The sequence below is a fragment of the Acartia tonsa genome, chromosome 10 (assembly GCF_053477335.1).
Source record: "Acartia tonsa isolate MP-2025a chromosome 10, ASM5347733v1, whole genome shotgun sequence".
Taxonomy (NCBI): domain Eukaryota; kingdom Metazoa; phylum Arthropoda; class Copepoda; order Calanoida; family Acartiidae; genus Acartia; species Acartia tonsa.
In genome coordinates this window covers 7,285,861-7,308,428 of record NC_137269.1, presented here as the reverse complement: position 1 = coordinate 7,308,428, position 22,568 = coordinate 7,285,861, and the positions used below count along the sequence as shown (strand labels likewise).

Below are 22,568 nucleotides of genomic sequence, written 5' to 3'. Positions count from 1 at the left end.
ATGTTAGATCCTGCATCCTTGCCATCATACAACACTGCGACTAAAGCATCTAGGCTATCAACCTTAATACCATGACATCGCAATAGGTAATATTGGCCGACCAGTCTATTGTCTTTGCCAATTTGAGCGTTATGTTATCTGGCACGTCTGTTCGCCAGATAAAAAGGGGAGAAAATGTAGTGGGTCTTACTTGAGATACTTGTAAAATAAGCAGAATGGCATTTTCGTGATCCTAAACGAGTGGACAGATTTTTATGAAATTAGTACCATTTTAAAGCGTTAATTTTTCTCTATTGATTTTTCTTTTATTTGAATTTTTAAGCCCACAAATGACGGATCTCGAGTTTTAATTATGAAACATTTGTACTTATTATATTCTGTTAAAATCTTGATAATCTTGTGATATCTCATATGAGGCCATATTTTTCCAAGAAATCGATATACATATAATGCTCCGCATTTATATGTATATTTGACCTTTCTATCATCTACGCGTGTAGGTTTTAGGCGATATTTAACTTATGTACTTTTGTAGAAGAGAGCTCCAGTTATCCAGGGATTTGGCATCCTCAATGCATCACGGAGATTTTCCATGCACAACTGAACGTGACTAAACGGGAAACTCAACATACACTCCGGCCTGCTGATATATCCTACGCAGACCTACGTGTATCCCTTGCCATCCCTGTATGATCAGAAACGCCCCCTCAATACTTCAATACTCTCTGTAATTTTCCTATATGTATATTGATATAATATGTATTCATTAATTTTGTGTAAACTATACTTGTCTATTGAAAATACATCAGTTCCGCACAAACAGTTGTTAGTAGAGTATCAACTCCAATTTGTGGGCAGCTAATCCTAGCTGCAATTAATTATCCAGAAACATATAAAATCCCCTGTGGGTACTTGCGTGTAGTATTCGTTATTTAACTTAGCGGAGACGTACAAACGAAGGGAACGAGTTGCTTCGCTCTTGGATCGCTTCAGCCACAACGTTACCATTCCAACGTGAAGTGCCGCCACACCGCTCGAGGCGGGCTTTAATAGTTTTTAAAAAGCTATCTATTACGTCCGATCTGCTACAGGGGGATTGTATCATTATAATAGTGACGTGTAGTAATAGCAAGAACAAACAGCTAAATATTCTAATAAAGTGTATTAATTCAAGACAAGTTAAACATACAATAATAATATTAAATATTAAGACAACTATTCACTTTTATGTTCGTGTCGTGTTGCAGAGCAATGTCTTGCTCCGAAACGGTTGACACAAGAACTAAAAGCTAAAATACAAAATACATGCATTGCTCTTAAGTCAGGAAGAAAGGGACTATACATCACATTTCTCCCTGGCTTTAACATGAACCTGGATTTCAAACTGTAATATTTCAGATTAAATATAACAATGGGTTTTTACATGTTAATTATCATATATATATTATGAGTAGCGTTGAACGCTTATTAAATAGATAATAATTGATCTGGTATGACACCTGCCATATTTTTTTTTTTTTTTATATATATTTTATTTCCAGATCTTTAAACACTTCATATACATTTTTTTTATTATTTTTGTTCATTAGAACTCTTTTGTGTTTTTTTTATATTCCTTTTCTCTTTATGTGTTTTTTTTTCTTTTTAATATTTTTTTTTAAAAAAACATTGATTAACATATAATCATTGAAAATGCATTGATTAACACATAATGCATTAATTACATAGTTATCATAAATGCATGATATAAAAATAACACTGGTTAACATATAACCATCAGATTTAAACATGGTATTATAGAGCATTAATATGAAACATTAATTTTAAACCTTTTCGAGACTACTACTGCCTCAACAAATATTAAATACATAAAATAAAATAAAATATGAATTAATACACATAAACTATAATTATTACTTTCTTTTTCCAGACGTTCTGCTCTTCTTGCCAGATTCTTCAATATCCATAGGCATGATAGCTTCATCATCATTCACTCCAAGTTTTGCGGTCTCATCACACAAGCCGTCTTGAGACATCCTTGCCTCAGTATCACCAAGCATATGGAGACATCTTTCAAATCCACTAGTAACCGCAACCGAAATCGAGGTTGCAACGTTATCAACCTCCTCCTGATTATCCAAAATCTTTTGATGCTTACGACTAACCTCCTCCCCAAATTTATCAAGCATCATCAATATTCCAGGCGTGTGTTCCATCCTCATTTCCTCCCTCGCTTGTTCATCAACACGCCATTGCTGACCTGACAATTCAAGGTCCAGACAAACAGGAATGTTCGGATTTAAGGGCTGATCCATCTGAACACAAACAGGATCCCCAAACCGAGTAACCAATTTGAAATCACCCTCGAACCACTCATTTACTTTGTGTTCAGGATTAAACTTCCACTCAATATTGGTTGTCAACAAACTTGTATAAACTTTTCCATCCAACTCCAATCTAAGTTCCTTTACTACATTCTCTAAAGTAGTATCTGGATCACATAACAATATCTGCTTGGCTAGAGTCGGACGGAGACGCTTGCAGCGCATCTGCATTTCCCAGGTCAGAACTCTTGCGTCTACTTTATCATTCACCAGACTACCTGCGTATGTGGCACTCACCAGGTTATCAATTATTTCTCTTTGTCCATCCAATCTAACATAACGTATCTCAGCTGGCATCTCTCCACTGGTGATTAAACTCACCGAATTCACATTTACAATGCGTGGAATGTAGACCGATAAGTTCATGTATTCATTCACCTGAATAGAGTCAATAAACACTTTAGCACTCAAATCCTGTTCAGACTTTCCATCATGCCAATCTTTCTGTAACTCGAACAAAGTTGTGGATGGCATCTGCTTCAGAATAAAGGATACTTTATTCACGACGTCTTTCCAATGTGCCAGGAGCCGGATAGCTGACACAACCTGCGTCTTCAACCTCAGATCAACGCTATTACCCACCGTTTTCAACACCGTCTGAAGGCTCATTCGCCCATCTGCAGGTATGACGTCAATTTTTGAAAGTTGATGCCAATCCTCAAGTTCCCCCATATGTTTGATTATGGGTAACAATTCGCCCAACGTTTGACAGCTTTTTCTCTCATCTCCATCCAGGTATTCAATCTTAGCAAGCAACACCAAACTTGGTAAAATTTCGCAAACAAGCTTAGAGAGAAATATGGTTGCACTCAACTTATTCAAACTAGTTGTCTCATTCCATGACAACTTTCTGTTTATAGCTTTAGAATGCTCACCAGCCGCCATCAGGTTGAGGTGTCTTGAATTCTGGCTGGTAAAGATAGGGATCCTGTCCACAGGCCAGTCTATGGAGTTGATGCATCTCCCCATCTCTAACTGCACCGAAAGCATGTTTACTAAATTCAACTTAAACCTTGGTTCATTATCAATAAGACGAGCTAAATCTGCCAGTGGCATGTCCTCACTGCTCAAAAATATGTTCTTCGTCGCCCTGCCCACACTCAACGTGGGCAGCTCAACGCGCGACATTACCAACACCAGCCGAGATGCAGAGTTGCTGACCAATGCAGACACCGGTAGACCAGGTTTGACTTGATTTCCTTCATTGACAGATTGTTTGTGACGGCCATCTTCTTCGTTGCTCAATAACTTTTGATTCATTGTTGCCGCCGTAACCAACCTGCAAAAATACAATATAATTAAATTTCAGCATCAGAAATGTCCTACTGCACATCCATAATCCACACCTAACTTTACTGGAATTTCAACCGCTGTACACTTTTCATACTTAGCAATTTCTCCCAGGTATATAATTCTGAACCCATGATGCATCTGTACATTTGATCTAACTTCTGTTTGAGCACATCTAGAAATACTAAAAAGTTCCATCATCCTCTCATTCCTTTCTCTACTAGCCAAAAACATAGCATTCAAATCAAATCTAGCTTCCTGTTTTAACAAATCCCCAAAATAACTTCTAACAGCCGCCTTCGGTTCCTCTAAAAACTTGATACCCTCCAATTCTGTTACAAAAATGTTGAAATCTAGATGCTGCAAAGTAAGTTTCTCTGTTCCCATAATTTTAACTAAAATATTCCTTTCCAAGTTAGAAACAAAAAGTTGTTCATTCCACGTAGTTAAATTAAATGTATCTTGAAAAACTACCTTAAAATTACTGGCCGGTTTTCGTACTACATACGGAAAATATGGTGAAGTTGATGTTGCCCACAAATGATTTTCTTCAAAATTCGCCACAATCGTCTTTTTATCATAATCCATAACAACATTTCCCTTGATCAAAACGGGTGTATTTTTTACTAAAATATGCAAAGTCCCAATAGCAAAACCTAAATTGAACCACATATTGTGCGCGTATATTCCCAGTGTCTTGCATTGAATATTTTCACCACCAACATCCCAGAAAGGTGACAATGTTCCATTAACCGTGAAACTGTGAACAGTTGGCAAGTCTATGTTTACTTTAAAACTAATACCATCATGCTGATACTTGCCAGAATGAAAAATCCTTCTACATTCATCCATACTCAACTCTACCTGTTTTTCATGTGGCACGTCTAATACGTGCACATGACTCGCGGTGCCGCAAAACCAGCGCTCCAATTTTAGTCTAACCTCACAACTAATGGCTTCCGACAGTATAAAATCGGTTTCTGCTAACCCCAATAATTCCACAGATCTGACCGGTTCCATCCTATCATGCAAACAGGCAGCTGATCTAAGTTCAACATCACTTATTTGAGAACAATCATAAGCTGCTAACCGTGGATCCTGTGACGTATACATACCACCAACAATAATCAAACAATAGGTCTGCATCACAACAACAAATAACAAAATATCCAAGTACCTGACTCCTCTATCATCCTTGGATTTCTTCACAGGTACTGGTCCAGCACGTCCACTCTTTGAACTACAAGCGTCAGGCGACCTCTTTCGCATACCACGATCTCCATCTCATCTATTCCGGTCATGTCTATCACCACCGCCGCTTCCTCTCTTGTCATCACGCTCCCGACGGTTTTCGTGGTAATCTCTTCTCCTGCAAATATTATACAAATTATTACAAATATTATTTTTTAATCAATTTTGCGAGGTTCCTAGTTACTACATCTGCTACTGAATAACGTTCTAATCTGTCTTTATCTCTGTTTTGTCTATCCTCTTCCAATTTTTGTGATTGTACTTCATTTGTAGAACCTTTAGGACGACCTTTAACAGGAATAGTCTCAGACATTTTTTGCAGTTTTGCATTATCTAACGATCTATCTAATTCATCCTCCTCAACATCCCTACCTCGTTTAACACTTCCCCTTCTTTGTTCCAAGTTTACAATTTTACTTTGCAGTTTTGGAAAAGTGTCCTCTAAAATACTCATCCGAGACTCTAACTCTCTAGCAGATTCCATATTAACATCCTCTACACCCAAACTGTTGTCTACTAAACTATTATCAGAGGCATAATCTCCATGAAAAACACTATCCTTACTAATAGTAGAATATGTAGAGTCTAACTTAGTTTTGTCAGTCGTATCATTCGTATCTACACTGTCAGAAATATGAGTACTTTCCAAAGTATCACTAAGATCCTCAACTAAATCACCTAAATTTTCATTATCCTGAGATACATTTGACCTTTGCTGTGACAACCCAACACCCAAAAAAGATTTCTCCAAAAAATCTGGTGTTACCTGTCCATCCTTCCGCCTTCCAACCACCTCTGGACTAGCGCCACAACTATTCTCCTCTTCAGAAACGCCTGAACAAGTTAAATTTCTTAAAGTATTGGGAAAGTCATAGTTTACTTTCAAGGTATTATCCACAGAGAAAAACTCATCTGTAATCACTAAGTCAATCTTTTCATCTGGAGTCAAGTCTAAAGTACTCTCAATAACATATATTTTATCCCTTGGTACAATTCTTACCCCTTTGTCTTTCAATCTACACTTTTCTAGGGGTTGAATCTCGAACAAACTGTCAGAAATTACTTTTGTCACTAGACACGGACCCACCCATAGTGAGCAGAGTTTACGAGCTACACCAATCGTTGTGACGTCATAATAAATATAACAATAGGAATTTATAGCTATCGGCCGACCTATCCTTTCTGTATTTTCTACCTGTAAATACTTCTCAGTTCTCTCTTGTCCAGTTCTCCAATTTCTGTCAAGGCACTCCAATAACTCTGAAAAATTCATATGTTTAATTTTCGAGCGGGTTAAAGGATCAAATGAGTCAAGCGGAAGCTTAGGGTTTCGTAGAAACATCTTGAAATACGGGGAACATCCTAACCTCCGATTGAAAGAAGTGTTCATACAAAATTGTGTAGCTTTAAGTTTATGAGCCCAATCTCCATCTTGAAAACGTAAATCAGTCTTAAGAAACGAATACACCGATTGGTTGTATCTTTCACTATAATTCGAATTTGCTGATCTTGGAGGGATAAAAATTTGTTCAATTCCCAACCTTAAACAAACTTCCCTAAAAACTTTTGATTTGAAACTTTGTGCATTGTCAGTCCTGATTCTCTCGCATAATCCCCAAACAGAAAATAAATTAAACTTCAAACATTCAATAATTGTTTCAGCTTTAACATCCTCAATAGCAAACAACCACACATATCTAGTACAACTGTCAACTACTATTAAAATATGCTTACAAATGACTCCATTATATTCACACTCATTCAAAGGACCTAAAGCATCTATGGCCAACTCTGCCATAGCTTCTCCAGCCAAAGGAGAAAATTCTATATTATGATTATGTTTTGGTTTTTTACGTCTATTCAAACAAATGACACAATTTGCAACTGCCGCCGCTACATATTTAGACACATAGGGAAAAATGAAGTGACGATTAATCCTGCTCAAAGTTTCCAAATAACCCCTATGCCCCGCTGTAACATCTGCATGAGCTAACAAGAAAACTTTATTGTACATTCCAATAGGTACCACTACCCGTTCAATAAATTGAAATTCTTTCTGGAGCCGCATAGGTGAAGTCAAGATAATTAAACCATCTTTATAACTCAAATGTTCAAAAAATCTTAATATTTGTTTACCACGATAAGGCATTTGAGACAATTCTCTGGACGTAGGTTTTACATTATTTACAATAAATTTCCTCACCTCAACTAAAACAGGATCCTTCTCCAGGCTACGACTAAATTCTCTCGCCTTCAATCTGGATGCTATTTGACTGGCCGTCTCTGCTCCAATTCCTGCAATAAGACACAATTTAGGTTCTTCCAATTGATATACAGTATCCAATATTAACTCTCCTTGTTCGTCCGTCGATAATTTAGATATCCTATCTTTACTATCCTCTAATGCAGTACGTGACAATATATCAACATTAGTATGCATCTTGCCCTGCCTATGTACAACCTCATAACTGAAGGTGGATAAAAAGTTTATCCACCTTATGGTGAGACCAACAAAATATCCGTTCTGCCTCCAAGTAGATAGATGTTTCAGTGCAGCTGAATCAGTTCTCATGATAAACTTCTTGTGTCTCAAATAACATTCAAATCTTTCAACAGCATTTACTAATGCACATAATTCTCCTTTATGCGCTGCATAATTGGCTTCATGAGTTGAACAAACACGTGACCAACACGATATCATCTTCTCCTGCCCATTTTGTTTTTGACTTAACACCGCAGACATAGCTGTAGATGACCAATCTGTATCCAACACAAATGGTTCAGCCTCCATCCTCCAATCCGGGAATGATTTACTTATTTCTTCACAGAACAATTCTCTAATCTTTGTAAAGGCTTCCATACTTTTTTCATCCCATTCTATTTTACTACTGTTTCTGAATTTGTTCAATGGTGCCGTAATATCAGAAAAATTCTTGAAATATGAACCATAATAATTTATGAAACCAGTAAATCTTTGAATATCTTTACCTGTTTCAGGTACTGGCCAATTCTTAATCTTTTCAATATATGCTTGGTCCATAAATATGCCTTCTGCATTTATAATATGGCCCAGAAATTTCACTTCCTCTGCAAACAATGTACATTTTCCGAGATTAATCTTGAGGCCTGCTTCACAGAATGTTCGTAGTAGAGTATTCAAATGCTCCAGATGTTCCTCCACATTCATACTATATACAAGAACATCGTCCAAATAAACTAGGCAAAATGCCCTTAATTCAGGACTCAAATCCATTACTCTATCCATCAACTTTACAAATGCACTTGGAGCATTGGTCAATCCGAACGGAAGCCTCTTGAAGCAATACTGCCGTCCATTAGAACAAAACGCTGTATATTTCCTGACAGATTCCTTCAAGTGCATTGAATTATACGCCGAAGTAAGGTCAATAGACGTAAAAATCTTCTTTCCTCCAAGTTTGTCAAATAGCTCACCAATATTAGGCAAAGGGTAACAGATCTTCTCAGTTATCTCATTTAACGAGCGGTAGTCCAGGACAAACCTGACTTTCACCTCGTTAGTATTTCCAACCTTCTTCTTAACAGCAAAAATTCCAGAATTAAACGGTGAATTACATTCTTCTATCACATCTGTTTCCAACCATAAATCAATCTGTTCTTTTAGTTTCTCTGCATGATGAGGATTGAGTCTAATCATCCTATTTTTGAAAGGTTGAGCTCCAGGAACCAACTGAATGTCATACTCCTCCAAAGTACAAGATCCAATATCCGTAGGATCAATCGATAATGCCTTGAAATTCTTCAAAAACAAACCAACTATTCTTCCTTTCAAAGAAACATTATCTTTTAAAAACGGAACTTTATCCAACTTCAATTTATCTTTAATAAAACGAATCTTCTTTAATGTTGTTGACACATCTTCTTTAACTCTGTTCTCTTGCAACATCGCTATCTTCTCCGCCAAAAACAAATTTCCAACCAAAGTACCAGCAGGAACAGATTTCTTAACAGTTTCAAAATTCGTGATTTTAGTCATAATTTTACCGTTGTTTCCCACCTCAGTAATTCCTTCATTTATCAACAAGTTGTTTCGGCTACAGTAACCTTGTCTAGGAGCTATATAACACAACTGTCCTTCAGGCATATTTCCCTTAGTTGAAACTTCTACCACCACTGTACTTAATGCTGGAATTTCTATTCGATTTTTCAATGAACAAATCCATTTTTGGTCTTGTAATTCAGCTACATTAATCTCAGGTTTCTTAGTTCTTGCTTTCTCCAGTTTCTCCAAAACCGTATGAACCAAATTCTTCACTACAATATTTCTTTTAGCTACTAAATTCACACTGATTCCATGCATCTCAATCCTGTTGCCGTCTTTGGCAAATATCGTCTTCACGTTATTTTTGTTCAGCCAATGACTGCCTAGATTCATAGGTACAGTCATGCCAGAAATAACAAAGCAATCTTCTTGAAAACTGTGACCTCCAATCTGAAATTCAACATTCCGAACAACACCATCAATCTTGATGCTGGAACCCTGCACGCCTGTTGCTTTCGAATCCGTTTCTTCAATCATACAATCAAGCTTTCTAGCCAACACTTGAGATATCAGGCAGCCTCGTGCATTGCCGCTATCAATTAAGGTCAGGATTTCCATGCCACCAATCTTCGTTGGAACGTAGACTTCAGCCGCTCCAGCCGCCATCTCAGAATCTTCATGAAACTTATAAACAGCTATCTAACCAACACCAGCAGTTATGAGGTTGTAACTATCCAATTGTCTATCAAATAACTATCTATCTATCTACAACAAATAACAAAATAACGGAATAAAACAAATCACTCACCGACAATATTTCATCCACCAACAGAAACGTCCAAAATATCTCTTAATCCACAATCAACAAAACTTCTCTCCGGCCAACAGAAACATCCCAAAATATCTCTTAATCCACAATCAGTAAAACTTCTCTCCGGCCAATCTAAAATATTACAAACTTTTAGATGCCAATTGATGGATAAATCACTGTAAATAAGAATTAATATCGATATTAATATATATATATAACAAATTTTTGCAAGACTACTTTTCGAACAGCAATATATATATAATGGTAATCAAATATTAACAACATAAAACAAAATCTTAACAACTCACCATCAAATAAATAATGATGACAGTATCTCCCAATCACCACAAATACTCTTCTCAGCCAATCTAAAATAAATACAATTATTTTAGATGCCATATTTAAATGTTTTCACTGAACAAATAAACTTGCAACACAATAAAAGAAATTGTATTAAGAAATATGACATGATCAAATATTATCAATCACCAATCAAATTAATCTTTCCAAATACCATAAGTTCAATTCTTTTGTGATTCAATAAAATATTACCTAACAAAACTATTATTGTCAGATTAAAACTGAGATGTATAAAAGGTTTAAAAGTCGAAATTCAACTAACTATATATCTCAATACCTGAGAGCACCTTCTTGCGCAGCTCTGCTTCTCTGCGCAGCTCAACTTTCTGCGCATGGCGCGCCCCACGCCTGATAATCATTGCAGCTACCTCTCTACACCACCCCATTTTGCGCATACCAGCTCTGAGAGATAGTGCAAATTTCTTTGCAAATATGTTCACTCCCCCTTTTTCTCAAACAAAAGAGACAGCTCCACCATATCTGCGCATACCAACTCTGAGAGATAGTGCAAACTTCTTTGCAAATATGTTCACTCCCCCTTTCTCCTCCAACAAAAGAGACAGCTCCACCATATTTGCGCATACCAACTCCGAGAGACAACCCCTCCCTTCCTTCATAGAGAGAGACTACTCCACGATTATATCTAATGCATTATAACAATTTTGCTTCATGAAATTCTAAACTTCATAAAAAATTTTGCTGAATCAACATTACTAAATCGCAATATAATTGTTTTAAAATCGAATACTTTAAACCACAATAACTGACTCAACTTTTAAAACAATTTTCCACATTTCATCAAAATTTAATACTCTTCAAATATCTAATTTCACATTTTTATCAAATTTGATTCAATTTAAAATTCAATTTAATATTTTTCAATAGCAATTTTACAAAATTGTATTCCTAATTCGTTTTTCATTTTCACTTTTTATTATTCTTATCTCTGTTAGACTCCACAACAGTCTGAAACAAAAATGAATTTTCCTAATTTCAACAAAACATAATCAAAAACTAAATTAATTATTTTGATTTCCATTATAACATAATCTCATAATTTCATATACGCTTATAAACAATATGTTATCTTTTCATAATTCAAAATAAACCATCAAAATAAATTATCACAAAATTAGAGTTGCTTCGTTCACTCTTTATCATTAATTTTGTTTTGTTGTTGTTTATTTACAATGCGCATAAATCAAAACAATGCCGCGTAACAAGTAGAAAATGGAATAAGGTTTTAATGATTATAATACATACAAAACATTAATACCATAAAATGTCATCTATAATAGCATTATTCCATGCCTCAACTTCCGCTACAAGATCGTCTTCATAATCACTTGCCCCTAAACCATCGACATGCGCCACTTCCTTCGTATCCTCCCCTTCTTTCACCTCTCCTTCAATTTCACCAACCAATTTCTTTTTATCAATACTATTTTCATTCTTTTTAAAACTCTTTTGCCCCGTCTTATAAGGAACAAAAGGCTTGTTTCCCCACCGCAAAAAGTATTTTCCTTTAGGATTAGGCAACTTTTTATCTCTAATATCAAAACAATCCCTCATCATGTGACCTTTTCTGTTGCAATAATAACAAATAAAACCACCTTGAATTGCGCCAATTAAAGGAATAAGTTCAGCTGGTCCACCAAATTCATCAGCTAAATCAATCTCACATTGATTTATTTCATATGACAAATTATCTTCATCACTAACCTGATCAATAGTTACAGGATTTGACTTGGAACCAACGCCACCAACCATCGTTTTAGCCAAAGCCATCTGGTTTGTTGTACATCCTCTAGCCATTGACCCTGAAATTTGGTTAAATTGTAGCCCTTTAACAATCAATTGTGCTTTAACTATTAACTCTGTCCGAAACTTCGTTATCATTCGCACTTGTCCGTCACGCTCCAAATCCAACGCAAATTGACGCATCTGATTAGCCAAAAGTGGAGATAAGAGCACATTACACACTTGAGAATAGAAATCCATAAACATATCATCAGTTGGTTTCGGATACGCACGTTTCCAGAAAGATAGTATCTTATCAAAAAATGCATCAATCTTATCATTCTCATGTTGCTTAACACTCAAATACGCATCTTTACACACATTTTTCATGTCGGGTGGTAAAAATGTCTCTCGCATCTTACACAAGTACCCCTTTAATGTTAATCGTCTATTCTCCATGTCAGCAGGTTTTAGTGTATAACCACAAGCGGTTCTTACACCCACACACTTATCAAACAAAATTTCCTTACACACTTGATGATTAGTCATATGATAACGTCTAGTAGTCATCCAAAATCTCTCCAAATAATCATCAAAGAAAATCACATCATCGTCAACCGCAAATTCAGGCGCATTTTTTCTGAACTGATCATCAAGTTTAGCACACGTTTCATTGTACCTATGAACATTCTCCTCCCCCTGTGAAACATACAGAGATCTATCTGGTACATAAACAAGAGATTTACACCAACTAACCTGCAACTCACTCAGTCCAGCTTCAAAAAAATTGAGCGTATTAAAATCCTCCGCTCTAACCTCAGAAAGGGCTGGCCACCACATGAGAACTCCATTGTAGATATTATCCACAGCATCAACCTTAGACAACTCCCAAAGTTTTATGATCTTATCCTCATGATCTTGCATACCACCAAAAATAGTTCGAGAACCACTAGCAAACAAGTTAGGCTTCTCCTCTGAACCTCCAGATCCTCCAGTCGTTCGCTGCCACGGCATAGAGTTATTCAACCCACTCTGCTGGGTATTCGAACCATTCTGCTGGTTATTCGAACCATTCTGCTGGTTATTCGAACCATTCTGCTGGTTATTCGAACCATTCTGCTGGTCATTCATACTATTCTGCTGGGCAATCTTTTCTAGAATTCGCTGCTGGCCAGTCATAAACTCATCCACAACTGTCACATTCTCGGTTTTGATATCATTATCAACACTAGGCACCACCACCTTATCAAGACGATCTTCCAAATCGTCCAACCGAGTAGCCAGTCCAGTAACCGCAGCACTATTAGTATCAACATTATCCGTCAACTCCTGAATTTTCGTCTCCAGCGGCGCCATACGCCCACCCAGCTCCGCCGCCACATTATCAATTCTAGTCCCAAGAGCATGAACCTCATTAATCAAATGCAAGTCCTTCTCATCCTGAGACAACTTCCTCCACTCTTCAATGGTCAAGCCCATCGTTCCAACACAAAAAAATACCTGAACAAACTAAAAAGAAAAGAAATAATACAATTAAAAGAAAATCTGAGCTATAGATTCGTACTACACTACTGCGCCAAAATGATGTGTAGTAATAGCAAGAACAAACAGCTAAATATTCTAATAAAGTGTATTAATTCAAGACAAGTTAAACATACAATAATAATATTAAATATTAAGACAACTATTCACTTTTATGTTCGTGTCGTGTTGCAGAGCAATGTCTTGCTCCGAAACGGTTGACACAAGAACTAAAAGCTAAAATACAAAATACATGCATTGCTCTTAAGTCAGGAAGAAAGGGACTATACATCACAATAGCCTGCTGTGAGAAATATTTTATCTCTCACAATGTTCACGTATTCTGTATCCTGTTAAGATTTTTCTTAAGTCTATAGTAATTTTTATAAACTTTATAAACAAGGATAACATGGAGTTGCTTCGCTTATAAAATTGTACTTTGTTATCCCAGGAATCAATATACCGAAAATTTAAGCAATCGGATAGTCAGATCACATAAAAATTTGTTGCTAAAGAAGTAAAAAAATCAACATATTTAAAATGGACTTACAGACATTCTGGTAATGATTATAGAGCTGCTAAATCGTACCCAACTACTACAAGAACAACTTACCATGTAATGTTTGAAATCGATAGGACAATTCTAACATGCCTAAATTAACGAAAAAACCTATCCGTTCCGGACGGACGGACCTACCCTAATTATAGAAATACTTCGCTTATAAAAAAAAGAGCCACTTATATCAAAACAATGCAAATTTCTTTTTTTGTGTGTCGTGCATTTCTTAATAATTCAGAATAAAAAAAAAGGTTCAAACAATATAATGTATTTTGAAAAAGAAATTTTAAGAAAGCTTTTTATACAAAACAAACGACTGTTATATTTCATAATATTTCAAGAATTTGTCTTTTAAAGAATTATAAAGAATATTTTGAAACAAAATTCTATTTAAGTTTTTTAAATGCAAGCACTTTTGATCGTTTGCACTTTTTTTCTGAAAGTATTTTGATTGTTATTTAACATTTGAAGAAAATTTTTCAAGCTGGTGCAGGTGGCTATTCGCTTATGATTTTTTGATTTCAAAATATTGATCTTAGATTTTTCTATAATTTTAAAAAAAAAAATAAATCTGCTTTTATCTGGGCTTATTTAAGCTTAATCTTATATTAATATTAAACAAACAAAATTCTTCTGAACAAGATGAATAGTTTCATGTAAATACCGTTTTCGGGTCATAGTGAAGAAAACGAAGTAGCTGGTTTCGTTTTATTTTTTACAGTAGCTTTTCACCTATTTCTAGCTCCTACGGGCAATTATTAACATTTACCGAACCTAACCTAAATTAACCTATCAAAAGTTACTGTGGAAACACTACAAAATCCGCTACTTCGTTTTCTTTCCATGATCCCCCTTTTCTTTGCTAGTAATTACAATACAATAGATAGATACGCCCCCTAGAGGCCTCTAGGGACACTTGAGGATGGGAGATTTGAATTTGATAACCCAACTTTTAATTTTAGATTTAAAAAAGAAAATTTTAAAAAATTTTCGGGGGAGGTTGATTTTTTTGGTGTGGGGATAGTACCCTCCCCCAAAATAGTTATAAGCATTCCCAGGACCTATGAGAAGCTACCCTGTAAAGGAGAACCTGATCGGTTTAGCGGTTAGCGAGATCCTTCGGTACAAACATTCAAACACACACAAACACACTTTACTTTAATATATTGTACAATAACTTCAAGGAAACTACATTTTGTCTGTATAATGATAATTATAGATTTTATGATTTTTTTGAACAGCATAGTCCTAGTTTTCTTTTGCATTTAATATTGATATTGCATTGAGGTGAACATTAAATACACAGAAAATGCCTTTTTTCATTGAATATATTTTTTTTCATAAAAAAATACTTAAGAATAAATAGATATTTAAAATTGGTTCAGCTTTATAACAAAGTAATTTATTCGACCAAGCCCCAAAGGGGATTTTAACTTTTTTTTAGTTTTCTGCACGGCTTAGCTTCCCTCAATTTGTATGTCTGTCTTTATGTTAGTATGTCGATTTGTGTAAAGTAACGAGAGTTTTTTTCATTCTTAATGTGCAAAAATGTACACAAAAGCCATTACTATATTTCTTTTTTTCTTTAACTAGTGATCTCTAGGGGCACTTGTCGGAAGGAGGGGCGTTGATCCTCCTCTTAAAATTTTGTTTTTAAAAAAAGAAAAAATGGGAGGTTGGGTTATTTTTTTAAGTGGTGATTTCTCTGACTCTCTTTCAAAATATATATAAAGCTTCCCTTGTCTGTAACAGATTAATTTGCTTAACCGATATGGTTCTCCTTAACAGTGTAGCTTCTTATAGATCCTAATATGGTTTTAGGCTATATTTTAATGAATAAGTCTGGTTATGGTTTTGGACTAGTTTTCTGCCCTTCCATATCCCTTCAAATATAGAGCCACTAGTATTCTATAATATCCTTCTGCATCCTTGATATTTTTGCGTACTTGGTAACAAACTATGGTTTAAATATACTTTGCCCTAAATGCATACTTTTATATATTGTGAAGAATTATACTTTTATAGAGTGACGATTTAATACAGTAAGGGTGTCCGTATGTCCTTCCACAACAGTGTGTACCTGGATGACCCTGCCAGGTTTGCTGGCATCTTGAACCCGCCAGGATGGAGATACTCAAAAAATTCCAACTCTCAGTTATGTGTCATACCCAAACTTAAAAAGTCACGCAGTTTGGGCTCTTTATCTTTCACACACAGAAAATGAGAAAGAAAAAACCGGAGGGGGGCGTCAACGCATCCCCCCCCCCTCCGCCCGACCGTTAAGGGTTAAAGGATTGAAAGTCTGTCGGTCTGTTTGTACCGAAGGATCTAGCTAACCGCTGAACCGATATGGTGCTCCTTTACAAAAAACGCTGCCTAGCCGATATTTTTGGTGAATAGCTAAAAACATGACTAAGAATATTTTTGATAAACTGCTAATTTTAACATAGAATAAAACTTTTTCTTAACATAACCTATATTTGAACAACTGACGGACGTACAAACGAACACTTCCTAGTTATAGAGTAGCAGCTATCTATAATACAAAGTAGAATCATGTCTGTCCGTCCGTCCCTTAAGATCTCGGTAACCACTAAACCGATTGGATTCTCTCTTTAGAGAATATACCTACTGGTCCTGTGAATTTATGCTATTTTCTTGGGGGGTGGGACACCCACAACCCCCCAAAAATCAAAAAATCCCCCCACCATTTTTTTAGGCAGTTATTTGAAAATAAATGGCAGCACCAGAAATACTTGATTTTTTTGGGGGGGGCAAAGCTTCTAGAGGCTAGGGGCGAAGCCGCTAGTACAATAATAATAATCCACTTACCTCTGTTAGATTTGCGAGATGGAAATCGGAGAGGGAACCAGTAGCACGACTAAAAAATGATATCATTATTTGTCTGATGACAGGAGGGTGTTGGGTCCATTTGTACAAAAACAAGGATGACAACATCCATAAAAGCGAAGCTCTAAAATTGAAGGACAAACGAGCATAAACACTTGCAGAGTGTCGGAACTGAATAAGCAGAATATTAATGCATAAGTACAAACAATATTGCAAGTAACGTTGTTGCGAAATTGCATAAATAGATGATACTGTTTAAGGACATACTTACATTTTTAGGACTTGATTATAAAGATGCTTAGCATATATCATTGTACCTTGTTGTATTATGAATCAATATTCAAAAAATCAGATGCATCCGCTAATTTTAACATGCAAAAATTTGTTGTCATAAAAAGTAAACTATCAGCATTTTTTAAATGGACGTATGGACTTTTTTTGGTTACAATTATAGATTTGCTGCGCTTGAATGGAAAACTGGAAAACTGAGGGAGGGGGGCTTTATTCCTTAGCGTCCCTATTATTAACTATTACCTTTCAGGGCTCTTTTAAACTTAACATGACCTAACCTAAACTAAAACAAGTTTTTTTCTAAAGAAGTTTTTTTATTACAGAGGCAAAATAAGGGAAACCGCCCAATTTTCTATTTACATATCTAATCTGTACAACTAATAGTATATCAATTTCCAGAATTAAAAAGTCTTACATAAATCATAACAAAAGTAAATTTGCAAAAAGTTATCCGTTATATTATTTATATTATATTTATTTCAGCATAAATAACGTCAATAAGAAAACTTAAAATCTATTTTAGTTTTTCTATAAATAGTTTTTGCAATTACTTTTCATTTGCCTAGAAGCCAATTTATATCCACTGGATTGAAACCGTCTTTAAGCCATTCTGAAAAATCATGTATCGTGTCGTATTGCAGACAAATTTCTACGAATAATAAAATAAAATTAATGTCATTGATATCAGTTTTGTGAACCTGGGAAATCGGCCCCTCGGGGCCTACAAAACTGGAATTAATATTCTAATTTTTCATTTTATTGTCCGCGGAAAGCTGCAATAAATAACTATTATATTCTGAGGAAGGACAGAACAACTCGAAGGGGGGGGGGGGGGCGGGGGTGGTGGAGAATATCAATATATGTTTCATTGACCTATCCTTGTGGTAACTAAAAAATAGTTATTTCTTTCATCGTATTATAAACGGCTTTCCGCGGATATAGAATGTACAATTATAAGATTAGAACCAGTTTTTTAGCCCCGAGATGCCGAAGGCACCGGCTAAAAAACAGTTTATAATCTTATGATTGTATATTTCTATAAAACTGGATATAATACGATGCTAGACATAGTTTTTTCGTATGGATGAGAACCGGTTCCTATCCACCGGATTCGAATGAATACGAGAAAATGCATTACATGTGCAATTATCAAAATATAAAATGCGTAGTAATTTTCAAAATGCTAAGTTTTCAATTTTGTAAACTTATTCTATAAAATAAAGAAGTAGAATTTCTATCTTTAATTATGTATGAATGTCCATTTAGATCTCCCTAACGGCTGGGATGAGTAATTCACAATTTTAAGTCATAAAAAAAGTTATCATTTTTATATTGTTTTGCTTAATTTTCACATCCAACGTGATAAGACAAACGCAATCTATAATACAAAGTAGAATGATGTCTGTCCGTTTGTCTGTATGTATGTACCACTGAACCGATCGGATTCTACCCTTTAGGGAATATACCTACTGGTCCTGTAGTGGTTTTAGGCTGTTTTTCTCTGGGGGGGGTGGGAAGATGTACTTATAGGTCTCTTAGGGCAACGCCCCTAGAGGTTAGGGGCGAAGCCGCTAGTAACTCTATTAAATGAAAGACATTACCATTTAAGCTTCGTTTAAATGGATTTAGTCATTATTGTCTATGAAAAGTTTTGAAGATTTTGTCCACAAAGTTTGAGAAGTTTTCTAAACTCATAAAATTTCGGTGACAAAAAGTTAATATTAAACTTTACATCGTCACAAGAATAAACAAATAATAGACATTTATTGCAACGTATTATAGACAGCTTTCCGTGGATATTAAAATAAAAAAAAAGGATTAAAACTAGATTTGTTAGCCCCGAGGGGCCGAAGGCTCGGGTTAATAAAGTCATATCAATTTTATGATTTTGTATTTAAATATTCGTGGAAAATTGTCTGTAATACAACGCAATACATGATTTTTCAGTATGAAATAGAACTGGTTCCAATCCAGCGGATGTTGATCGGTTTCGAAGCTATACTGCAAAAGGATATTTTCCTCACTTTGTAACAATCTGTTTATATATCTAAGGTATGTCCGTATGTCTGTCTTGCCGACGAAATAAGTAAGTAACATCCATTAGACAACCAATTCTTTGATTGCACGACCTTTGTCAGAGAAGTATTAAATGTACATTGTAATGAGCTGCGCCTGTTTTGGGCATCCCCCCTCTCAAACTATGTCAAACACCTGATATATCAGCAGTAAGAACAATGTTTAACGTCTTTAGTTATGTCTGACGCGATGTCTGACCGAGATTCGAACCTATCACCTGCCCAACGACGAGCGGAGACAACACAAAAACAATTAACTTACTTTATTTCCAAAAGTTTAAATCCAGTTGCGTTGAATATATTGTGGGTGAATTCATAAATACTTGACTCGGGCAGCGGACAATTTGTTATCCTAAACATTTATATTTATAGGGTTGGGCCGGATACCGCATACCGGATATCCGGCTGATTTCTGATGCCGGATATCCGGAGGGGGGGGGGGTGGTATAAAAATCTCAAAATTTAAAAAAATATTTCTAAGAGGATAATACCTAATTATCTAGTAAATATAAAATTTATTCATAAGCATGATTCTTACGTGAAATGATCAACTTTTCCAATGCCAATCCAATCTTTTGGAGGTCTCCATTTGGATAAAATATCTTCATAACTGATACTTGGATCACAACTGAAATCTGCTTTTTCTCCCTCTTTCACATAAAAGTAGAACCTAAAAAAATAACAATGTTTTGAATTCATAAAATTAAAAAGATGGATCATGGAAAGAAAACGAATTAGCGGGCTTCCTCGTATTTTCACAGTAGCTTTTCTCCAATTAATAGCCCATGTGGGGGGCTCTAACTCTGCGGAGCCAATTTCCTAACCATGAGAGGCAATCATTAACATTTACCTATCCTATATTTTTCACACTAGTCTCCAAGGTTTTCTTATTCGTTGGCTTAAAAACTTTGAAGACGTTTACTGAATTTTGAATGGCTGGTTTATTAATTTGATTGTTAAAACGTTTCAACCACTAATTTTAATCTACAGGAGGGGTAATATTGTGTGCCATCTTTGGCTAATTTATAACCCATTATCTTATCCCTTTAGAACCCTGTTGATAAACAACCCAATGTCACCTCCCTCCATGGTTTTAATGTGGTAGGATAATGATATATATACATTAGAGGCATCTAGGGGCACTTAAGGAGGGGAGAATCGAATTTGATAACCCAGTTTGTTATTTTAGATTTTAAAAGAAAAAGAAAGAAAAAAATTGGGGTGGGGGAGGCGGGTGCCCCACCATTTTTGATTTTAGTTAAAAAATGTTAATTTATTTTTCGGAGGGGGTGTAATTTTCTCTAGGGGCGAATTCTCTTGGGAGAGTGGTGGTACCCTCCCCCAAAATAGTTATAAAACTTCCCGGGACATATGTTCAGGAGAACCCGACCAGTTCAGCGGTTAGCGAGATCCTTCGGTACAGACAAACAAACAGACAGACAGACAGAGAAACAAACATCTTTTTACTTTATTATAAAGATATAAGTAAATAGAAATTGTAATAATTTTGCAAAAGTGCTTTACGGACGGTCAGTCGGACATACCATTGGTTTTATTAGGTAGCTACGCTACTAAACAAACTCACGCATTATTAATATAAGGACATCTGACTTCATAATCATATTTCTGATCAACTGAATTGTCCTTGTTACAGTCTGTGGCAAAAGATTGGGCTACTGTACTGCCAGCAAGACATAGTACAGACAGTACAAGAGTACAAATCCCAGACGTGTGTTCAGCCATCTTGGTTTGGTTAACTGATAAAATCAAACTATCTTTTTTTAAGAACTTGACCTAACTTTAGTAATTTTTTGTTTTAACCCATTCGTGACGAGCAAACAAAGTTCAAAGTTTTGATTCACCGGGCTTCAACAAAATAGATTTTTTCAATAATTACTCAACAAAATTCAAAAATTAATGTGTCGAATTAAAGATCTTACAATCTTTCTTCATAATGGCAATTTTCTTCTTTTCTGTTGCGTTTTGGCACCTTAAAACCACTTAATTTAAAAAAAAAAACTTAAATTACTTCAAAAATAAGAGGTCTACAAAAAAAACGATTACATATCTAAATTGTATGGATCATTTCACATCTACTACTTACTAAAAACACCGACTAGCTATTTTTAAAAAATCATAAAAAGTTAAGACACGTTGTTTCAATTTCAATACACTTAAAAATTTGTTTGTATGTCCGTCGGTTTGTCCGAGGTGCCAATAAATTTTATTTTTTTTTTGTTAATTTTCTAACATTAATGGTTGAAAATATTATTAAGTCATTTAAATATTTAGTATAACACACATACTAAAGTTTAGGTAAAGTTTATTCTTATTCGTGTTGGATCATGGAAAGAAAACGAAGTAGCAGGTTTTTGACGTATTTTCACATTAGCTTTTCTCCTATTTATAGCAACTGTTGATGGCTCTAACCCTGCGAGACAATCATTAACATTAACCTAACCTAACCTACAATAACCTTTCAAAAGCTACTGTGAAAAGACCAAACCCACTACTTCGTTTTCTTTCCATAATCCCTTTTGTTGTGCATTTAATATTATTTTTTTACACTACATTTATTTTATAATCAAATTAAAACTTGCTTAATTAAATTGTTAATCAAAAATCAAAATAGATAATTTCCTGAAATTTAATACTCCATTTTCAAAAGGAATCACTTATTCCTTACATTTATTTGAACCAAATAAATTTTTATCACCGCGGTTGTTTTATCAATTCTTTTATTCACATTTGATGTATTTTTCTTTGATAACTCTACTGAACTGATTACTGAACTCAATTCAGATTTTAATATTTTTAAATTAACTTTTTAAGCAATACAACATATGTACTTTGTATGTGGATTTTTTAAATATTCAATATTTCATGGGGCCCAAAAACGAGTTTCAAAGAAACTCCTCTTTTTAATCTTTAATTAATCACTTTTTTTTCACTGTAGGTAATAATTTTTTGTAAGCTAATGTTTGATTGAACTGATGCGTAGTTTTGATTTTAGCTTATTCATCAAACTACTACTCCTATCATTGTTTTAGTCTGAAAAAAATAAACATTTATATTTTTAGATTTGATTTTTAATCATAAGTAACGAAAGCTTTACATATACCCAGCTCCTGCGGGGCCAATTGTCTAAACCCGCGGGACAATCACCTAACCTAACCTTTATATGATTTGGTAGGAAAAAAAATCCGCCAATAAAAAAAGGAATATATAGTCACCATCGGACGTACATACAGTGCAAATATACGTTGATTATAGAGGAGCTGCGATTATAACAAGGATTATAATATCCATATTAATCGCAGCAATGAAAAGAACAGAATTCTTCTAATGAACCAATTTAGCATTACTGATTTAAAAACTGTTTAACGTTCTCCGTATCAACTTTATTTGATTAGTG

At 35.1% G+C, this 22,568-nt stretch overlaps 1 protein-coding gene across 1 annotated transcript in view; it reads right to left on the bottom strand.

Moving 5' to 3' along the window:
- Tl (toll like receptor) overlaps window positions 1–22,200 on the bottom strand; it is a 77,247-nt gene extending 55,047 nt beyond the window's left edge. Inside the window, exons 1-5 of the mRNA XM_080174930.1 lie at window positions 21,798–22,200; window positions 20,739–20,914; window positions 19,692–19,823; window positions 19,416–19,505; window positions 16,770–16,818 (exon numbers count right to left, since the gene is read on the bottom strand). Coding sequence (XP_080031056.1) covers window positions 16,770–16,818; window positions 19,416–19,505; window positions 19,692–19,823; window positions 20,739–20,896 — 429 coding nt within the window. The 5' untranslated portion in view covers window positions 20,897–20,914; window positions 21,798–22,200. The remainder of the gene's footprint in view (window positions 1–16,769; window positions 16,819–19,415; window positions 19,506–19,691; window positions 19,824–20,738; window positions 20,915–21,797) is intronic.
- Window positions 22,201–22,568: the final 368 nt, after the last annotated feature.